Source organism: Nerophis ophidion, linkage group LG24 (assembly GCF_033978795.1).
Source record: "Nerophis ophidion isolate RoL-2023_Sa linkage group LG24, RoL_Noph_v1.0, whole genome shotgun sequence".
Lineage (NCBI taxonomy): Eukaryota > Metazoa > Chordata > Actinopteri > Syngnathiformes > Syngnathidae > Nerophis > Nerophis ophidion.
In genome coordinates this window covers 29,786,463-29,805,965 of record NC_084634.1, presented here as the reverse complement: position 1 = coordinate 29,805,965, position 19,503 = coordinate 29,786,463, and the positions used below count along the sequence as shown (strand labels likewise).

The following is a 19,503-nucleotide window of genomic DNA, read 5'->3' as shown; positions in this document are numbered from 1 at the left end:
GTAGGCCCAAATAAGGGCAAGGAAAACTCACACCCAGTGGGACATTGGTGACAATAATGACCCAGTGGGACGTCGGTGACAATGATGACTATGAGAACCTTAGAGAGGAGGAAAGCAATGGATGTCGAGCGGGTCTAACATGATACTGTGAAAGTTCAATCCACAATGGATCCAACACAGTCGCGAGAGTCCAGTCCAAAGCGGATCCAACACAGCAGCGAGAGTCCCGTTCACAGCGGAGCCAGCAGGAAACCATCCCAAGCGGAGGCGGATCAGCATCGCAGAGATGTCCCCAGCCGATACACAGGCAAGCAGTACATGGCCACCGGATCGGACCGGACCCCCTCCACAAGGGAGAGTGGGACATAGAAGAAAAAGAAAAGAAACGGCAGATCAACTGGTCTAAAAAGGGAGTCTATTTAAAGGCTAGAGTATACAAATGAGTTTTAAGGTGAGACTTAAATGCTTCTACTGAGGTGGCATCTCGAACTGTTACCGGGAGGGCATTCCAGAGTACCGGAGCCCGAACGGAAAACGCTCTATAGCCCACAGACTTTTTTTGGGCTTTGGGAATCACTAACAAGCCGGAGTCCTTTGAACGCAGATTTCTTGCCGGGACATATGGTACAATACAATCGGCAAGATAGGATGGAGCTAGACCGTGTAGTATTTTATACGTAAGTAGTAAAACCTTAAAGTCACATCTTAAGTGCACAGGAAGCCAGTGCAGGTGAGCCAGTACAGGCGTAATGTGATCAAACTTTCTAGTTCTTGCCAAAAGTCTAGCAGCCGCATTTTGTACCAACTGTAATCTTTTAATGCTAGACATGGGGAGACCCGAAAATAATACGTTACAGTAGTCGAGGCGAGACGTAACAAACGCATGGATAATGATCTCAGCGTCTTTAGTGGACAAAATGGAGCGAATTTTAGCGATATTACGGAGATGAAAGAAGGCCGTTTTAGTAACGCTTTTAATGTGTGCCTCAAAGGAGAGAGTTGGGTCGAAGATAATACCCAGATTCTTTACCGTGTCGCCTTGTTTAATTGTTTGGTTGTCAAATGTTAGAGTTGTATTATTAAATAGAGTTCGGTGTCTAGCAGGACCGATAATCAGCATTTCTGTTTTTTTGGCGTTGAGTTGCAAAAAGTTAGCGGACATCCATTGTTTAATTTCATTAAGACACGCCTCCAACTGACTACAATCCGGCGTGTTGGTCAGCTTTAGGGGCATGTAGAGTTGGGTGTCATCAGCATAACAGTGAAAGCTAATACCGTATTTGCGTATGATGTCACCTAGCGGCAGCATGTAGATGCTGAAGAGTGCAGGGCCGAGGACCGAACCCTGGGGAACTCCACACGTTACCTTAACATAGTCCGAGGTCACATTGTTATGGGAGACACACTGCATCCTATCAGTAAGATAAGAGTTAAACCAAGACAGGGCTAAGTCTGACATACCAATTCGTGTTTTGATACGTTCTAATAAAATATTATGATCGACGGTATCGAAAGCAGCGCTAAGATCGAGGAGCAGCAACATAGATGACGCATCAGAATCCATCGTTAGCAATAGATCATTAGTCATTTTTGCGAGGGCTGTCTCCGTGGAGTGATTTGCCCTGAAACCGGATTGAAAGGTTTCACATAGATTGTTAGACGCTAAGTGTTCATTTAACTGCTCCGCAACAATTTTTTCGAGGATTTTTGAAATAAAGGGAAGGTGAGACACCGGTCGGTAGTTTACCATGAGGTCAGGATCGAGGTTAGGTCTTTTAAGAAGAGGATGAATAACCGCTTTTTTGAATGCGAGGGGAACAGTGCCTGAGGAGAGTGATAAGTTTATAATATTTAGCACTGATGGACCTAATAATACAAAGAGCTCCTTGATCAGTTTCCCAGGAAGAGGGTCAAGTAAACATGTTGTCTGTTTCATTCCATTTACACGTTGTAACAATTCCTCTAATGTTATTTCCTCAAAACGAGAGAAACTATTTTGGAGGGCAGTATCCGCCGTGTATACCATCGTATTAGTGTTAATAGAACCCCGTTGTAGCTGGGACGCATTGTCTTTAATCTCCTTTCTAATGACTTCAATTTTCTTACTAAAGAATTGCATAAAGTCATCAGCTGAGTGGGTTGAGCTACTGGAAGGGGTCCCTTGTTGGGTTAGCGATGCTACCGTACTATACAAAAATTTAGGATCGTTTTTATTACGGTGGATGAGATTTGAGTAATATTTAACTTTAGCTAAGGTAAGCATGCGTTTATAAGTTATTAAACCATCACTCCATGCTTGATGGTGCACCTCAAGTTTAGTCGTGCGCCATTTGCGTTCCAGCTTTCTACATAATAATTTCTGAGCTCTAGTTTCTTCTGTAAACCACGGGGTGCGCTTTTTTGGAGCCTTTTTTAACTTTAGCGGTGCTATGTTATCAATGGTTTCGCGCAGGGCGTCGTTAAAGTTGTTAGTGAGGTTATCAATAGAACCCACATACTTTGGGAATGGTGCCATTACCGAGGGCAGTAGGTCAGCAAGAGTTGTCGTTGTGGCAGCATTAATGTTGCGGCTGCTATAGCAGTTATTATTATTATTAGTTTGACGAACATGCGTCTGAACCTCGAATTTTATAAGGTAATGATCGGACAATACTTTAGTATATGGGAGTATCGTAACTTTGGAAACGGTGATACCCCTGACAAGCACTAGGTCTATCATATTACCGTTGTGATGCGTGGGTTCATTTATTATTTGTGTGAGACCACAGCTATCAATTAAAGTCTGGAGCGCTACGCACGGTGGGTCCGATGGGGTATTCATATGGATATTAAAGTCCCCCATTATGATTATATTATCGGCGTGTGTCACTAGATCAGCAACGAACTCTGAGAATTCATTGATAAGGTCCGAATAGGGCCCTGGGGGGCGGTAGATAACAGCCAGGTGTAGAGGCAGCGGTGTGACAGACCTCATAGTAAGCACCTCAAACGATTTATATTTATCATTTATGTTAGGACTAAGGTTAAAGTTTTCGTTGTATATTAGTGCGACCCCCCCACCCCTTTTAAGCGGACGGGCAATATGCGCATGTGTAAAGTTAGGAGGACATGCCTCATTTAGCGCAAAAAAGTCGTTTGGTTTAAGCCAAGTTTCGCTGAGACCGATGACGTTAAGATTGTTGTCTCTGATAATATCATTAACTAATAACGTTTTGGGAGACAATGATCTTATGTTTAAAAAAACTATATTATAGGTAGTGGGCTGTTTCAGGGAATTTTTGATCAAATTATCCGTAGTAGCAATATTGATAATGTTGTGTTTATTATGCCCAGTGCATTCAGTATAATTACGACCATATCTAGGAATTGATACGACAGGAATTTTCCGATTGTTTGATTGTTGCTTTGATAAACTGCACGCATCATGGTTAGCCACCTCAGTAACGGGGATTTTCCGATTGTTTGTTTGTTGCTTCGATAAACTGCACGCATCATGGTTAGCCACCTCAGTAACGGGGATTTTCCGATTGTTTGTTTGTTGCTTTGATAAACTGCACGCATCATGGTTAGCCACCTCAGTAACGGGGATTTTCCGATTGTTTGTTTGTTGCTTTGATAAACTGCACGCATCATGGTTAGCCACCTCAGTAACGGGGATTTTCCGATTGTTTGTTGCTTTGATAAACTGCACGCATCATAGTTAGCCACCTCAGTAAAACACATGTCCAACTCTGAAACACTCAAAGCAGAAAAAACTTGTTCTAATTTAACTGACTCCTTACCCAGACCAGTAGTCTCGCATTTTCCATCTAAATCCGTCTTCGGGATGGAGGGAAGTGGTGTTCTGTGGTGATTAGCCTTCTGCTTTGTTTTTAGCCCCGCTCGACATCCGCGTTTCCGATCACACCGCTGGCGTCTGCTCCGTAGACGGCCCCCGCTGCTACTAGACTCCCCTGCTTCACAGGCCGCTGGATGTAGCCGCCGACGTATTCCCATGCTAGTTAGCACGTTTAGCACGCACGCGTCTATCAGTCCAAAACGGCCCCATGTGTCCACATCCAGAAGTGTCTGGCGGTCGTACGTGATCACGGAGTGACCACGATGTGAGCCAGCCATAAAGTTTGTAGAATTGTCCGGTATTTCTGCCAAATGTTCCATCTTTAGCAGGAGCTCCGCAATGTTGCAGCCCGTCCGGGCGCCGCCATCTTGGAATTTATGTATGTATGTTTATATATATATATGTGCATATGTATGTGTATGTATATGATTTTTTTTTTTTTTCCCTTGGCCTCAGTCTGCACCCCCACTACAGGGCCCAGGCCAAGACCGATTTTTTATTTTTATTTTTTTTTAATCTTCTATCCTTTTTCCCCACCCCCATGTTTACCTGTATGTCATCTTTTTTGTAAGGGGCGCTGGAAGCCGGCAGACCCGTCAGCGATCCTGTTCTGTCTCCCTGTAATGTTTGTCTGATCTTGAATGGGATTGTGCTGAAAATTGTAATTTTCCTGAAGGAACTCTCCTGACGGAATAAATAAAGTACTATCTAATCTAATCCAATATATATATATACTTTATGTATATACAGTACAGGCCAAAAGTTTGGACACACCTCATTGAATGTGCTTTCTTTATGTTCATGACTATTAGTAGATTATCTAGGTATTCTACTTTCTTCAAAAAAGCCAACCTTTGCTCCGAACACTTTTTTGCACACTCTTAGCATTCTCTCGATGAGCTCCAAGAGGTAGTCACCTGAATTGGTTTTCACTTCACAGGTGTGCTTGAAGCTCATCGAGAGAATGCCAAGAGTGTGCAAAGCAGTAATCAGAGCAAAGGGGTTGCTATTTTGAAGAAACTACAATATAAAACATGTTTTCAGTTATTTCACCTTTTTTTTTTTGTGAAATAACAAGTACATAACTCAACATGTTCATTTATTGTTTTGATGCTTTCAGTGACAATCTACAATGTAAATATTCATGAAAATACAGAAAACACATTGAATGAGGAGAGGTGTGTCCAAACTTTTGGCCAATACAATATCAGCACGAGTCATACATATTTTTATTATTTTGTATTGTGGAATGTTAGAAAACTTTTTATTAGGTGAACTTATCCAGAGAACAATGGTGGTTATAAAAAATAAAAAAACCTAACCTACTTATTATTAACTATCTGTAATAGACTTATGCTTAGTGGCCACAATAATTAATTTCGTTGAGCTAATGACGCGGCAAGTTCAATGATTTGGACGCATTTGTAACTTGATAATTTCTTTGGATGTGTAAATAATGTGTAACTATCATTATTGAATGCTTGTTTATATTAACAAATATGCTGTTTTAATTTGCAATATTGTACAATTGAGGACACTTATTACATATGTCTAGCTTGTGTGCTCTTATGCACTTAGCTGTTGTGTAGCTGCTAGTAGCTTTTACCCTACCATGTTTACCTTTTGTGAATGACTTGAAAAATACAAGAAGAGACCAACTTTGTGTGTTTATTGGAGGACATTTAGAAGTTAACTGGCTGTTCAACTTTGCACACGTAAACAGTGCAGGGCTGCTTGTATTAGTTGAAAACATCCATGTTTTTTTGGTAATATCAGACCAATATCTGACATCAATATCAAATCGGGACACCTTAGTAGGTATAAATCATTGTGTATGATGTGGATTATTTGAGTTGACGTATTTGAAGTTTTTTTAACTGCATATCACAAGTGAAGTGTGATAAATGGAAATATTTTGACTGATTTGTTGTGCTATAAAATGACATTCTTTATATGCTGACATTGAATCTGTATTACATAGAAGTTAAATCACTACTGATAGTCACACACACACTAGGTATGGTAAAATTACCTTCTGCATTTGACCCATCCCCTTGTTTTCATTCCCTGGGAGGTAAGGGATGTAGTGAGCAGCAGCGGTGGCCGCGCTCGGGAATAATTTTTGGTGATTTTAACCCTTGATGCTGAGTGCCAAGCAGGGAGGTCATGGGTCCCATTTTTAAAGTCTTTGGTATGACTCGGCCGGGATTTGAACTCACGACCTACCATTCTCACCCTGCTTGGTGATGATCGTCTCCTATTTGGAGACTTACCGTATTTCCTTGAATTGCCGCAGGGCATATAGTATGCGCCTGCCTTGAATTACTGCCGGGTCAAACTCGCTTCGCAAAATAATTAGCGCGTGCTTAGTATTACCGCCTGGTCAAACTCGTGACGTCACGAGTGACACTTCCCCTGTCATCATTTTCAAAATGGAGGAGGCTGATTTCAATACCGGTCATTTGAAATCGCATAAAGGGAAGAAGATTAAGAGCTATTCAGTAGGATTTAAGGTCCAAGCTTACATCACACTCAATTTTTTACTGCATGCCTTTGGTAAGTGCCGCAGTGAGAAGAAGTTTTAAAATAATTAGCGCATGCTTACTTTTACTGCATGCCTTTGGTAAGTGCTGGAGTGAGAAGAAGTTTTAAAATAATTAGCGCATGCTTACTTTTACCGCATGCCTTTGGTAAGCGCAGGAGTGAGAAGAGGTTTTAAATTAATTAGCGCCCCGGCGGCAATTCAAGAAAATACGGTATGCTTGTTATTGTAAAATGGACAGCAGAGTATTGCATTGTGTTTATGCAAATTTAAGAGTATCATATCAGGCATTAAACCATTAAATAGTAAATATTTGTTTACTTATTGGAAAGGATTCACACATTTCCTACTGCAGTATTGAGAAATCCTGTTAAGTATTTGATGCGTAACGCATGCCTTCCCTGGGGAGTGCCATCCCACTTTAGCTTGACAAAAATAAAGAAAAGCATATTTTCAAAATTCCAAAGACATGCACCTGGGGATAGGTTGATTGGCAACACTAAATTGGCCCTAGTGTGTGAATGTGAGTGTGAATGTTGTCTGTCTATCTGTGTTGGCCCTGCGATGAGGTGGCGATTTGTCCAGGGTGTACCCCGCCTTCCGCCCGATTGTAGCTGAGATAGGCGCCAGCGCCCCCCGCGACCCCGAAAGGGAATAAGCGGTAGAAAATGGATGGATGGCAAACCTGTGCATGATCTGTAGTGAGCAGTAATCGCCAAAGGGGAAAACCTTTGCTCTACTGTACTCATACGATGTACAGTAACCGACAATGTACAACAAATTGTTACAGACTGATTGCATTTTCATATATTGTTATACATTTTATTTAAGAAAAATGTGTTAATTTTTTTTTGTTTTTTTTGCCATGTCTTCTTCCAGCTGTCTGCCTATGGAGGGAGCGTGGTCTACACTGTGTCTTACAGTACAGATCAGCAGGAACAGATGGCTATCCGAGTCACCTCAGAACCCGATCTTATCATTGAGGTATGTTTTTAGTCACAGGACACCACTGTAGATGACAGTACTACAGTAAGTTATGTAACTCAATGCTTACACACACATACAGTAGATAGACACCGTTAGCAGTTTGTTAATGGACGTAAAGCAATAAAGGACCGCCTCGTTGTCATAATGCTTGCAGTGATGTATAGCATTGACACTAATTGTTTACATAAACTATGTCAATAAATATAATTTGTGACGTGCAAGCGTGCAATGAAATAACAGTGGTAGATTTGTTGTGTGGGAAACCTTGACAATCTTCCTTGAACAATGATACATTTAAAAAAAAGGCTTCTAAGGAAAATTTAAATTACACCTCAGTGAGTGTATGGCACACTCACTACCTGTATTGGCAGTGCACTGATACTGTGTTGCTGTTTTATAATGGTCATCTGCCGTCTTTCGGAAGAAAAAAAAAAATCACAATATCTGACCTGGAAATAAAATTAATAGTTTGCAATTGTAATTCTACAGGTATTTACAGTATTAGTTGTGCAGAAAGGAATATGGAACGTGCAAATCTGGTCACACAGGAAAAGAAGAATATTTTTTTAAGTTTGCCTATCCATTCTTAATCTTTATTTTGGACAAGAACACACTTGTTGTTGTTTTTTTATGCATTCGAACTCGTAAATAAATGTTAGCAAAAGTCAGTCAGCCAGTGGCACTCTCTGTATTCCGTCTATAAAGTGCCCTAAAAAAACATCCAAAAACCTCTGATTTCTATACACCCTGTATCACTATATATGAAATGTAATAACAGGCACATAATATAATGTAATATTTATACATTTTCCTCATTTCAATCATACAGCAGTGTAATAATTTCACAGATGCGTCACAATATTTGCTTATTCCTCCAACAATAGCAACTCTACTAATCATGGCGGTCTCCATGAGCGACGACAACTAATTTGGGACAAATGATGATCCAGAACTTTATATTTTTGAGCCTGAACATACAGAGGATGAGTTACAAGTTTTAGAAGCTTTGTGCTAATAATACGCAGCTTTAGTGAAACACTAAGCATCATGTAGCAATATTGCTAAATGCTAATCAAGAAATACAAACTTGGAACTTTAAACAATCACGTGCTGTACAATGTCTGCTCTCACTGGGAAGCCAAATGATGGGATGCTCATATATTCCCGTTTAGATAAGGAATGAATCAGACTCCCCACAAAGGGTTAAAAAAAAGGTGCCGCAAACAAGAGGTTTTTTTTGTGTCTTTCTTGCCATCCGGGTATAACTTGAATGCCAAAATTGACAAATTTCTCGGTTTATATTCACACTTGAGAAGAATGATTTATAAAATAGAATTAACTTTCACCAGTTTAGAGATGACGCAGCAGCTCAGAATGTCAATATAGCAGCATAAGCTAGTTAGCTCAGTGTGATCACAGCGCTGTGAAAAACAGTTATAGTCGGATCACGAGATGTAAATGAATGTTTTTAGAGGGCTGTATCGGCGGATTGGTGTAGTCACTTCATTTGCATTGTTAGCCACCTCATATTTGCCGTATTTTACGATTTAGAATCCGTAAAAAAAGAAAATCATGTGTTCATTTTGAATGAATAGTCACAAAATTAAAAAAAAAGTGGAGTTCCCCTTGAATGCTTCTGTATTGTTTTACCCATCACTAGGGTTGCAAAGGGGTGGAAAGTTTCCTGTAAATTTGCAGAAACTTTCTGGAAATGTACCATGAGAAGTTAAGCTCAGGAAGTTTGGAAAGATTGACAATTTTTTGATTATTCAATGTTGGACACTGTATATGGGAATTAATGAGGAATTAGCGTGAATTAATGGAAATTAACAGGTAATTTGGGGTAATTTATACTAACCATCATATATCAATCAATCAATTAATGTTTACTTATATAGCCTTAAATCACTAGTGTCTCAAAGGGCTGCACAAACAACAACACAAACCACTACGACATCGTCGGTAGGCCCACATAAGGGCAAGGAAAACTCACACCCAGTGGGACATCGGTGACAATAATGACCCAGTGGGACGTCGGTGACAATGATGACTATGAAAACCTTGGAGAGGACTGCATGTGTGGGCAAGCCCCCCCCCCCTTTAGGGGACCGAAAGCAATGGATGTCGAGCGGGTCCAACATGATACTGTGAAAGTTCAATCCATAGTGGCTCCAACACAGCCGCGAGAGTTCAGTTCAAGCGGATCCAAGACAGCAGCGAGGCATAAATATACAAATTTTGTGGTCATAATAGGCAGACATGCATGCAAACATTTTGTAATACAAATGTATTTTTGTGAGCAGAAATTCATCAAACATCAGAAAACATCAATGTTGATTGAATAAAATAAATGATACCACCCCAAAAAGACCCATTCAAAATGTAAAATGAAAGCATTTAGTTAAGCTTCTCGAGCCTCTGTTTTTTCATTTATTCTTGTAAAACAATGGTTCTCAAATGGAGGTACGCGTACCCCTGCGGGTACTTGAAGGTATGCCAAGGGGTACGTGAGATTTTTTTTTTTAATTCTAAAAATAGTAACAATTCAAAAATCCTTTATAAATATATTTATTGAATAATATTTCAACAAAATATGAATGTAAGTTCATAAACTGTGAAAAGAAATGCAACAATGCAATATTCAGTGTTGACAGCTAGATTTGTTGTGGACATGTTCCATAAATATTGATTATAAAGATTTCTTTTTTTGTGAAGAAATGTTTAGAATTAAGTTCATGAATCCAGATGGATCTCTATTACAATCCCCAAAGAGGGCACTTTAAGTTGATGATTACTTCTATGTATAGAAATCTTGATTTATAATTGAATCACTTTTTTTTCAACAAGTTTTTAGTTATTTTTATATCTTTTTTTCCAAATAGTTCAAGAAAGACCACTACAAATGAGCAATAATTTGCACTGTTATATAATTTAATAAATCAGAAACTGATGACATAGTGCTGTATTTTATTACTTTATCTCTTTTTTCAACCAAAAATGCTGTAGGGGGTACTTGAATTAAAAAAATGTTCACAGGGGGTACATCATTGAAAAAAGGTTGAGAACCACTGTTGTAAAACAATAATGTAATGCCATACACAGATATAAATAGTCAGTAAAGAATTGGAGTAGTCTTTAAAAATATTTTTCTGATGGACAAATGAATAGAAATAGGCCAAATGAATAAATGAACACTCAATCAGCATGCTAATTCCAACTATAACCTAAATTCTTGTATGACAACAGAATGGCTAGCAGAACAGAAGGCGGAGGAAACTACACGTTTTGATTTAATATTTGCTAGTTGAACTTTACAGATCACGAAAAAGGTGAATCGGATCACTAACGTTGTTGGCATAAATGACTGGGATTTAACATAGAGAAAATTAGCATCACAGCTAACGGACAAATATTTTCGGTTCATTATGAGACTGTGGTGGTACATAAACCTAGTTAGCTAGAGATATTGGCCCCAAAATCTTTTAACAAGTACATGAACAGCTAGCTAGCTTGAGTGGAAGTCTGCTGAAGTAGTCTACAGTCAAACAGCAACAAGCAATTACACATCTATTAAACTTAAATACCATAGATCAAATATATTTACTCCAGTAATATCATCAAAACTTACCTGACTGAATGAAGTCCTTGGGCTCAAATACTAGTGTGGCCTCAATGGCCCTGCTATATCAATCAATCAATCAATCAATGTTTATTTATATAGCCCCAAATCACAAATGTCTCAAAGGACTGCACAAATCATTACGACTACAACATCCTCGGAAGAACCCACAAAAGGGCAAGGAAAACTCACACCCAGTGGGCAGGGAGAATTCACATCCAGTGGGACGCCAGTGACAATGCTGACTATGAGAAACCTTGGAGAGGACCTCAGATGTGGGCAACCCCCCCCCTCTAGGGGACCGAAAGCAATGGATGTCGAGCGGGTCTAACATGATGCTGTGAAAGTTCAATCCATAGTGGCTCCAACACAGCCGCGAGAGTTCAGTTCAAAGCGGATCCAAGACAGCAGCGAGAGTCCCGTCCACAGGAGGCGGATCAGCAGCGTAGAGATGTCCCCAACCGATACAGGCGAGCGGTCCATCCTGGGTCCCGACGAGCGGTCCATCCTGGGTCTCGACTCTGGACAGCCAGTACTTCATCCATGGTCATCGGACCGGACCCCCTCCACAAGGGAGGGGGTCCCATAGGAGAAAGAAAAGAAGCGGCAGATCAACTGGTCTAAAAAGGAGGTCTATTTAAAGGCTAGAGTATACAGATGAGTTTTAAGGTGAGACTTAAATGCTTCTACTGAGGTAGCTATAGTGTGTAGCATCCTGGCAATTATCTGTGCATGTGATGGAAGAATGCTCTGCACATATGATGGAGGAATGCACAGTTCAGGGTTGAATTTCAACTGAATTTGCAAAAAATGCGGTGGTGTTAGCTAATAATCATGCTTCAAGATCTAGCATGTTGCATTCAATGTTTATTCCCATTCATTTGCCATTAATTCCCATATTTGCCATTAATTCCCATATATTCCCATTAATTCCCATGGAAAGTTTCCAACTTTGAATATTTCCGGAACTTTGCAACCCTACCCAATCTTTAAAAAATACATCATATCTAACAGTCTTATAGTGACCACATCTACAAAAGGAATGGAAACTAAAACAATTTCATTCTTTGTATACACTTTTATATACTATTGTAAAAATGTAATTACAGTAGGGATTATGTTGAAAAAACATGAACAATCCAAAACAGAAGACGAATGAAGGGCAAGTAAAATAAGAGACTGACAGACAGAACCAAATAAGTGGGGTGATTAGAATGCAAGGACTAAATTGGATAATTAAGGATGAAAAGGATAAAAGGAAAGAAGACATAGCTGTGGAAACAAGACAGCAATCAGCTACCATTATTTAAAGACTTGTCAAAGAGAGTGACAGACTGGGAGGAGAAAAGGAGGCAGACGAGTGTCGGTCTTGTTGTCAACAAAAAGCTGCTACAAACGATGACAATAACGAACCACCTACAGGCTGTCATGCAGCTCGCTCACGCTTCACTGTCTCTTCCAGCATCCTCCCCTCCACCTTCTTTCTTTTTCGAACCTAACACAATAAGCATGCAAACGTGAGAACTGTCGAAAGAATAGACATTAAGATCTGCTTTAGTTTCGGTGGCGATTTCTTGGTTCTTTACTTACACACTTTTGCATTAAATAGACTCAACGCTCACAACATTAAACACAGTCCATTTTGATCCGTTACAACTTCATAAAGTCAACTGTTAACAGATGTGACAAGACAAATGGTTCACTTTCTTTGTGGCCATCAATGTGTTAGTTTGCAGACTTCTTCCTGTTCATTGACGCTAATATAAGTTGTCCATGGTTCATGAGCCAGCACTACTTTTGTGGGTTTTGTGCAATCCCACTAATAACCAATCTATCGCCAACAAAGGACCAGACAGACAAAACCTACGACAAACCACCCCACTAACAGACAAAACAATTCACAAAACAAAACAAAAGACTGCAGAACAGCCAACCAAACAAAACCTAATGAATAAGCGAAACAACTAACCAAAACCAACTTCACCAACCAGCCGCCAAATCAAACCATCAAATATGCCTGGTCTGATTGTCAATAAATCAATTAATCAAATTCTAAATAAAAATTAACTCGATAAATTGCCATATCTGTGTGTGTTTATTTTCTTTGTCTGTCGCGGCCAATCAGGGTGCAAGAGAGTTCACTCCGAACAGATACAGTATCGATTTCAGGTACCTGGGAATCGATACTGGTATTGAACGGTACAAATATTCGGTACTTTTGTGTGTGTTAATAAATGTTAATTATTAAAAAATAAAATTTTATTTTTTAATTTAACATTTAAAGTTGAGATGATTATAACTGTGCTGTCCAGTTAGTATATCTTGTTTTCTGATGACATTTCAGTCTCATTTCCAAGACATTAACTGGCAGTACTGTATAGGCCAGTGGTTCTCAATCTTTTTTCAGTCATGTACCCCGTGAACATTTTTTTAAATTCAAGTACCGCCTAATCAAAGCAAAGCATTTTTGGTTGAAAAAAAGAGATGAAGTAAAATACAGCACTATGTCATCAGTTTCTGATTTATTAAATTGTATAACCGTGCAAAAATATTGCTCATTTGTAGTGGTCTTTCTTGAACTATTTGGAAGAAAAAATATAAAAATAACAAAAAACTTGTTGGAAAAATAAACAAGGGATTCAATTATAAATAAATATTTTTACAAATAAAAGTAATCATCAACTTAAAGTGCTCTCTTTGGGGATTGTAATAGAGATCCATCTGGATTCATGAACTTAATTCTAAACATTTCTTCACAAAAAAATAAATTTTTAACATCAATATTTATGGAACATGTCCACAAAAAATCTAGCTGTCAACACTAAGTATTGCATTGTTGCATTTCCTTTCACAGTTTATGAATTTACATTCATTTTTTGTTGAAGTATTATTCAATAAATATATTTATAAAGGATATTTGAATTGTTGCTATTTTTAGAATATTTTTGAAAAATCTCAAATACCCCTTGGCATTCCTTCAAGTACCCCCAGGGGTACGCGTACCCCCATTTGAGAACCATTGGTATAGGCTATCTATTGTATGTTGTCTAACGAGGAAGTAGCTTTCTCCAGGAAGCTGAATGTTTTGTTGCGCCCTAAAACGTGTTTATACTGTACGTATTGTGCTTATTAGACCCAGCTGTTTGATCGTAACATTCATCTTAGTTGTGGTTTTCATTACCAAATTTAGAGGTGTTAAAATTGCTATGTAAAATCGCTAATGCTAATAGTAGCCTCTCTTTGGCAAATATGTGAATTAGCATCAATCTAGTGCATTTTGTAAGAGTAGAGCATTACTTTACGTCGGAGCATTTTCTACCAAACATACTTGCTTTGTTGGCGTTAAAAATTGCAACATTACAGAGTGCTCCTTGAGCCGATGTTTAGTTTGCAACCGGATGTGATGTCACGTTTGACAAAGTTATCGAAATATGGCACCATTTAATCTTATATTAATCGATTCCCAATAGCAGTGGTCCCCAACCACCGGGCCACGGGCCGCAGAAGAATGTTTTATTCATTTTTATTTAAAAAATAAAAAATAAAAAAAATAAAAAAAAAATGTTTTATTTTTTTTTATTAAATCAACATAAAAAAAACAATATACACTTACAATTAGTGCACGAACCACAAACACCTCCCTTTTTCATGACAAAAACGTCCCTTTTTCATGACAAAGAAAAAAAAAATTCTTATTCAAACGGGGATAGCAGGTCCATTCTATGTGTCATACTTGATCATTTCGCAATATTGCCATATTTTTTGCTGTAAGGATTACGTAGAGAACATCGACGATAAAGTTCGCAACTTTTGGTTTGCTAATAAAAAAGCCTTGCCTGTATCGGAAGTAGCAGACGATGTGCACGTGACGTCACGGGTTGTGGAGCTCCTCACATTCTCACAGTTTACAATCATAGCCACCAGCAGCGAGAGCGATTCGGACCGAGAAAGCGACAATTTCCCCATTAATTTGAGCGAGGATAAAAGATTCATGGATGAGGATAGTGAGAGTGAAGGACTAGAAAAAAAAAGGCGAGGGCAGTGGGAGCGATTCAGATGTGATTAGACACATTTACTAGGATAATTCTGGAAAATCCCTTATCTGCCTATTGTGTTACTAGTGTTTTAGTGAGATGATATGGTACCTGAAAGTCGGAGGGGTGTGGCCACAGGTGTGGTGACCGCCAGTGTCTCCGGTGGGAGGAGGATCAGAGAGTCCGCAGCTACAAGAGGATGCAGGCTCCGCTCATGTCTACGAGCCGACTTATTACCACAATTTTCTCACCGAAACTTGCCGGTTGACATGTGGTAGAGAACCATGTTCGCTTGACAGCTCTGTTCCATAGTAAAGCTTTACCTTCAGGAATGTAAACAAAGAAATGCCGGCTGTGTTTGTGTTGCTAAAGGTAGCTGCAATACACCGCTTCCCACCTCCATCTTTCTTCTTTGACTTCTCCATTATTAATTGAACAAATTGCAAAAGATTCAGCAAAACAGATGTCCAGAATACTGTGTAACTATGCGATTAAATCAGACTACTTACAGCTTGGACCGGGCTGGAAAAAAATGTCCGCTACAACCCGGGACGTCAAACGCACGCGTCATCATACCGACGTTTTCAACAGGCTACTTTGCGCGAAATTTAAAACTGCAATTTAGTAAACTAAACGGGCCGTATTGGCATGTGTTGCAATGTTAATATTTCGTCATTGATATATAAACTATCAGACTGTGTGGTCGGTAGTAGTGGGTTTCAGTAGGCCTTTAAACTAAATGAGTAAGGTGAGCCCATCAATAGGCCAAACTTGTTGGAAAGTGGTAGCAACAAAAAAAAGACACAACAAAACAAGCCGGTTAAACCAAGTTGTTTCTACCAAACCGCACTTCAAAATGCTCTATTTATTGAAGTGCACATTTTTATTTTTATTGTTTGTGTACTTATTTAGGATAATAAAAAAAGTGTTTGACCTTCCCATTACAGTACATTGGGGGAAAAAAAACTAATGACAAATAAAAGGTGATTGAAAGGAATAATACATTAAAGGGGAACTGCACTTTTTTGGGGAAATTTGCCTATCGATCACAACTCAAAGTTATTGGTATGTTGTTATTGTGCTTTTTTTATTCACTGAGAATGTTAATAAAACGTATTCTATATTCATTTTTTAGTACAGATGCTATAAAACTAGCATGTTTAAAACAATGTGATATCAATGGAGATTACATGTTTTTCTTCTTTGCCATATTGCCCAGCCCTGTAAGGATGTGATAATCAGATTTGAATAATCACAAATAAGGAAGCTACACCACACAAAGGTTCGTAGCACAACAGTATTTCATCCACTAAAGACCCTCAAAGTCCATGGTCAAGCGATCCAGTAATCCACAGGCCCAATTAATTCCCTCCAAAAAGTAGTATAATAAATATACCAAGAAGTTGCTTAAATGCAAGATAGCATCCGCTGACAGGTCTCTAGTCGCCGCGTTTACGCGGCATCAAAACACACCTTATATTTGATTATATAAATTATGATATGATGTACAGTACCATGCATACATACATGTTATTTCCAGCTTAGTGTAATCGTAATGAATAGATCAACAGTGTTGGATCTGTGTGGTCTTTACAAGGTGACGACATTACCGCAAACAACGTGTATTTGACATGTTTAAGACCTAAAAAGCAGGTGTTGATAAACTTCTTCCCTGCTGTTAGATGTTACTTAATGTTAACATCTTGTGCCTATGAAAATGGTCATATAAATTAATTTTTCAACATCTTTATAGGAGTACTGATAAATACCAGTATCAATAAGGAATATCGTTAAGGGTTTCATGTCGATAAAATCCTAACGATATACATCTCTAATCTTTTCTTTTTTATCTGTGCTAATTTAGTATAAAGAGTGTATAGATCATCACTAGTACTTCACTGTCTCGAGGTGCTGCCTCTATCTCCTCTCTCAATTAGTTTATATTTAATGGCTTATCGGCGTGGCGGGCTCTTGTTCGCCCTCTCCATCAGCAGTTGTCACTCTGCGTTAACCGCTACATGCCATCGATCTGTTCTCAAGAGATCGGCCTGGGCTCAGTTCACTTTTCGTTGGGTCTGTTGGCAAATATTGACATAATCTGCAATCCTTCTTCTTAGGATGCTTAATTCAGTTGTCTTGGATCTATAAAGAATAAAAAGTAACTAAATGGTAACGTATGAAGTCAGGTTAACGATCCTATGTCCGGCAGGGAGGCGGGATGAAGATTATGGACAGACGGTACGGCCAGCCTGTGTACCCGTCTTCACCGAGCACCAATCGCATTTCTCTCCTTCCTGAGAACTTCCTGGTTTCTGAGACTGTTCAGCCAATCAGTCGTAGGGACTTCTTGGCTGTGTTAGCAAACATAACCAGTCTGACAATCAGGGCCTCTTACAGTACAGAGCCTAGTGCTGTGTACAGGTAGGTACACCTGAACGGCACTCATTGCTTACATAAGCAATGGAGATAACTATTCTACAGTTGACAGATTCCAGTGTTCTAAAGGTTTTGCCTGTCTGTGTGTAGACTCCACTCGTTCTCGATGCAGGTGGGCCATCCTTTTGCCAGAGGAGAGAGGATAGCGTCAGCTGTCGAGATCTGCTCTTGTCCTCCAGGATATGCTGGGACCTCCTGCGAGGTAATCATACACACACAGTACAGTACACATGACACTATGTATTTCTATGCAACTGTGGTATAAGAAGGTATATGTGATCAACCATGGCGGAGTAAGAATACACAAAAAACGCTCTCTAAATACCCTGCCAATACCTTACAAGATTTCGACACAATTCTGAAAACTACTCGTCCTGCTCAGACCTCGGCCAGACCCTACCTTCCAGGTCCTAAATGCAGACGGTGTCTCGGGTAACCCCCCAAGATGTAATCGCTTGCTCCTAATCCCGTTTTTGACCTTTCCTAAATAGTAGTTGAACATCTTGTGACTTTTAAAGCTATGTGTAGCAGAATGAAAGAAATGGAGTGAAGCCTCTTGTCAGTCATCTTCGGTGCCGCAAGATGAAACTTGTAATGTAAACGTAAAGACGTATGAAAGCCGAATTACCATTTGTACGCTACTCGCAGGTTTTCAGGATGTATTTCTTCACATTTTTGAATGTCTGTCTGTTCATTATTTCACGACACACTTTTTTGCTCTGTAAGCGCTATTTAGATCTTAGACAGAGTAGAAGATACTTTTTTTACTCAAGCAAGAACACATCAGCATTAAAATCCACTTCAAAGGGTACCAAAACTGTCTTTGTGTGTTTTCCAGGCTTGTGTTGCTGGATTTCGTAGAGTGGATGGACTCCTGTACAACGGTGTGTGTGAAGTGTGTCGTTGTCACGGACATGCTACACAATGCCACCACATCACTGGCCACTGCCTGGTAAGTCATACACATTACCCACCTACTTGTCTTGTTTTTTTCCTATAGATAATTAAAAATAAAATAAAAAAGGATACTTTTGTTTTTGAAACTCTCAAAATAGGTAAATATTGCTCTCTTTGAATATTGATTTAACTGCTTGTACGCTGCACAATCAACAAAATATTCAGTGTGATATTTTCTGGTGTCTAGCATTATGCATGATGTGAACTGTCAGCCTGTAGGAGTTTCATTGATTTCCAAAATAATTATTGTTAGATGCTTTGCATTATGCTCACGTATCGGTCGATAAGTGAGTCACTGCTCTAAATGGGCCCTACTGTGTGAATGTTGTCTGTCTATCTGTGTTGGCCCTGTGATGAGGTGGTGACTTGTCCAGGGTGTACCCCGCCTTCCGCCAGAAAGCAGCTGAGATAGGCTCCAGCAAAAATGCGCCAAACATGGATGAGTGTGGAGAGAGTGTTTTGCATTTTTCTCATTATGCACTGTAGTAAATTTAAATTTGTGGAATTTTTTAATAATGTATATGGTGCTAGGACGTTTTTTATATAATATCCACAAAGTTCAGTGAGCGGGTTGTTATTTGTGACCATGTGTGTTGACTTTTTATTTTGGTTGCAGTTTTTTTGCGCCATGATTGGGAGAGATTGTTTGAATTGGGTGATATCAATCAATCAATCAATGTTTACTTATATAGCCCTAAATCACTAATGTCTCAGAGGGCTGCACAAACCACTACGACATCCTCGGTAGGCCCACATAAGGGCAAGGAAAACTCACACCCAGTGGGACGTCGATGACAATGATGACTATGAGAACCTTGGAGAGGAGGAAAGCAATGGATGTCGAGCGGGTCTAACATGATACTGTGAAAGTTCAATCCATAATGGATCCAACACAGTCGCGAGAGTCCAGTCCAAAGCGGATCCAACACAGCAGCGAGAGTCCCGTTCACAGCGGAGCCAGCAGGAAACCATCCCAAGCGGAGGCGGATCAGCAGCGCAGAGATGTCCCCAGCCGATACACAGGCAAGCAGTACATGGCCACTGGATCGGACCGGACCCCCTCCACAAGGGGGGAGTGGGACATAGAAGA

The 19,503-nt window shown here is 39.6% G+C and overlaps 1 protein-coding gene across 6 annotated transcripts in view; it reads left to right on the top strand.

The window, feature by feature from the left end:
- Positions 1-19,503, top strand: part of lama2 (laminin, alpha 2) — a 522,186-nt gene that overhangs the window by 242,073 nt on the left and 260,610 nt on the right. For all 6 annotated transcript variants that reach the window (XM_061886159.1, XM_061886158.1, XM_061886155.1 and 3 more), the window contains exons 15-18: positions 7,260-7,364; positions 17,230-17,441; positions 17,547-17,658; positions 18,295-18,408. In XM_061886159.1, coding sequence (XP_061742143.1) covers positions 7,260-7,364; positions 17,230-17,441; positions 17,547-17,658; positions 18,295-18,408 — 543 coding nt within the window. The remainder of the gene's footprint in view (positions 1-7,259; positions 7,365-17,229; positions 17,442-17,546; positions 17,659-18,294; positions 18,409-19,503) is intronic.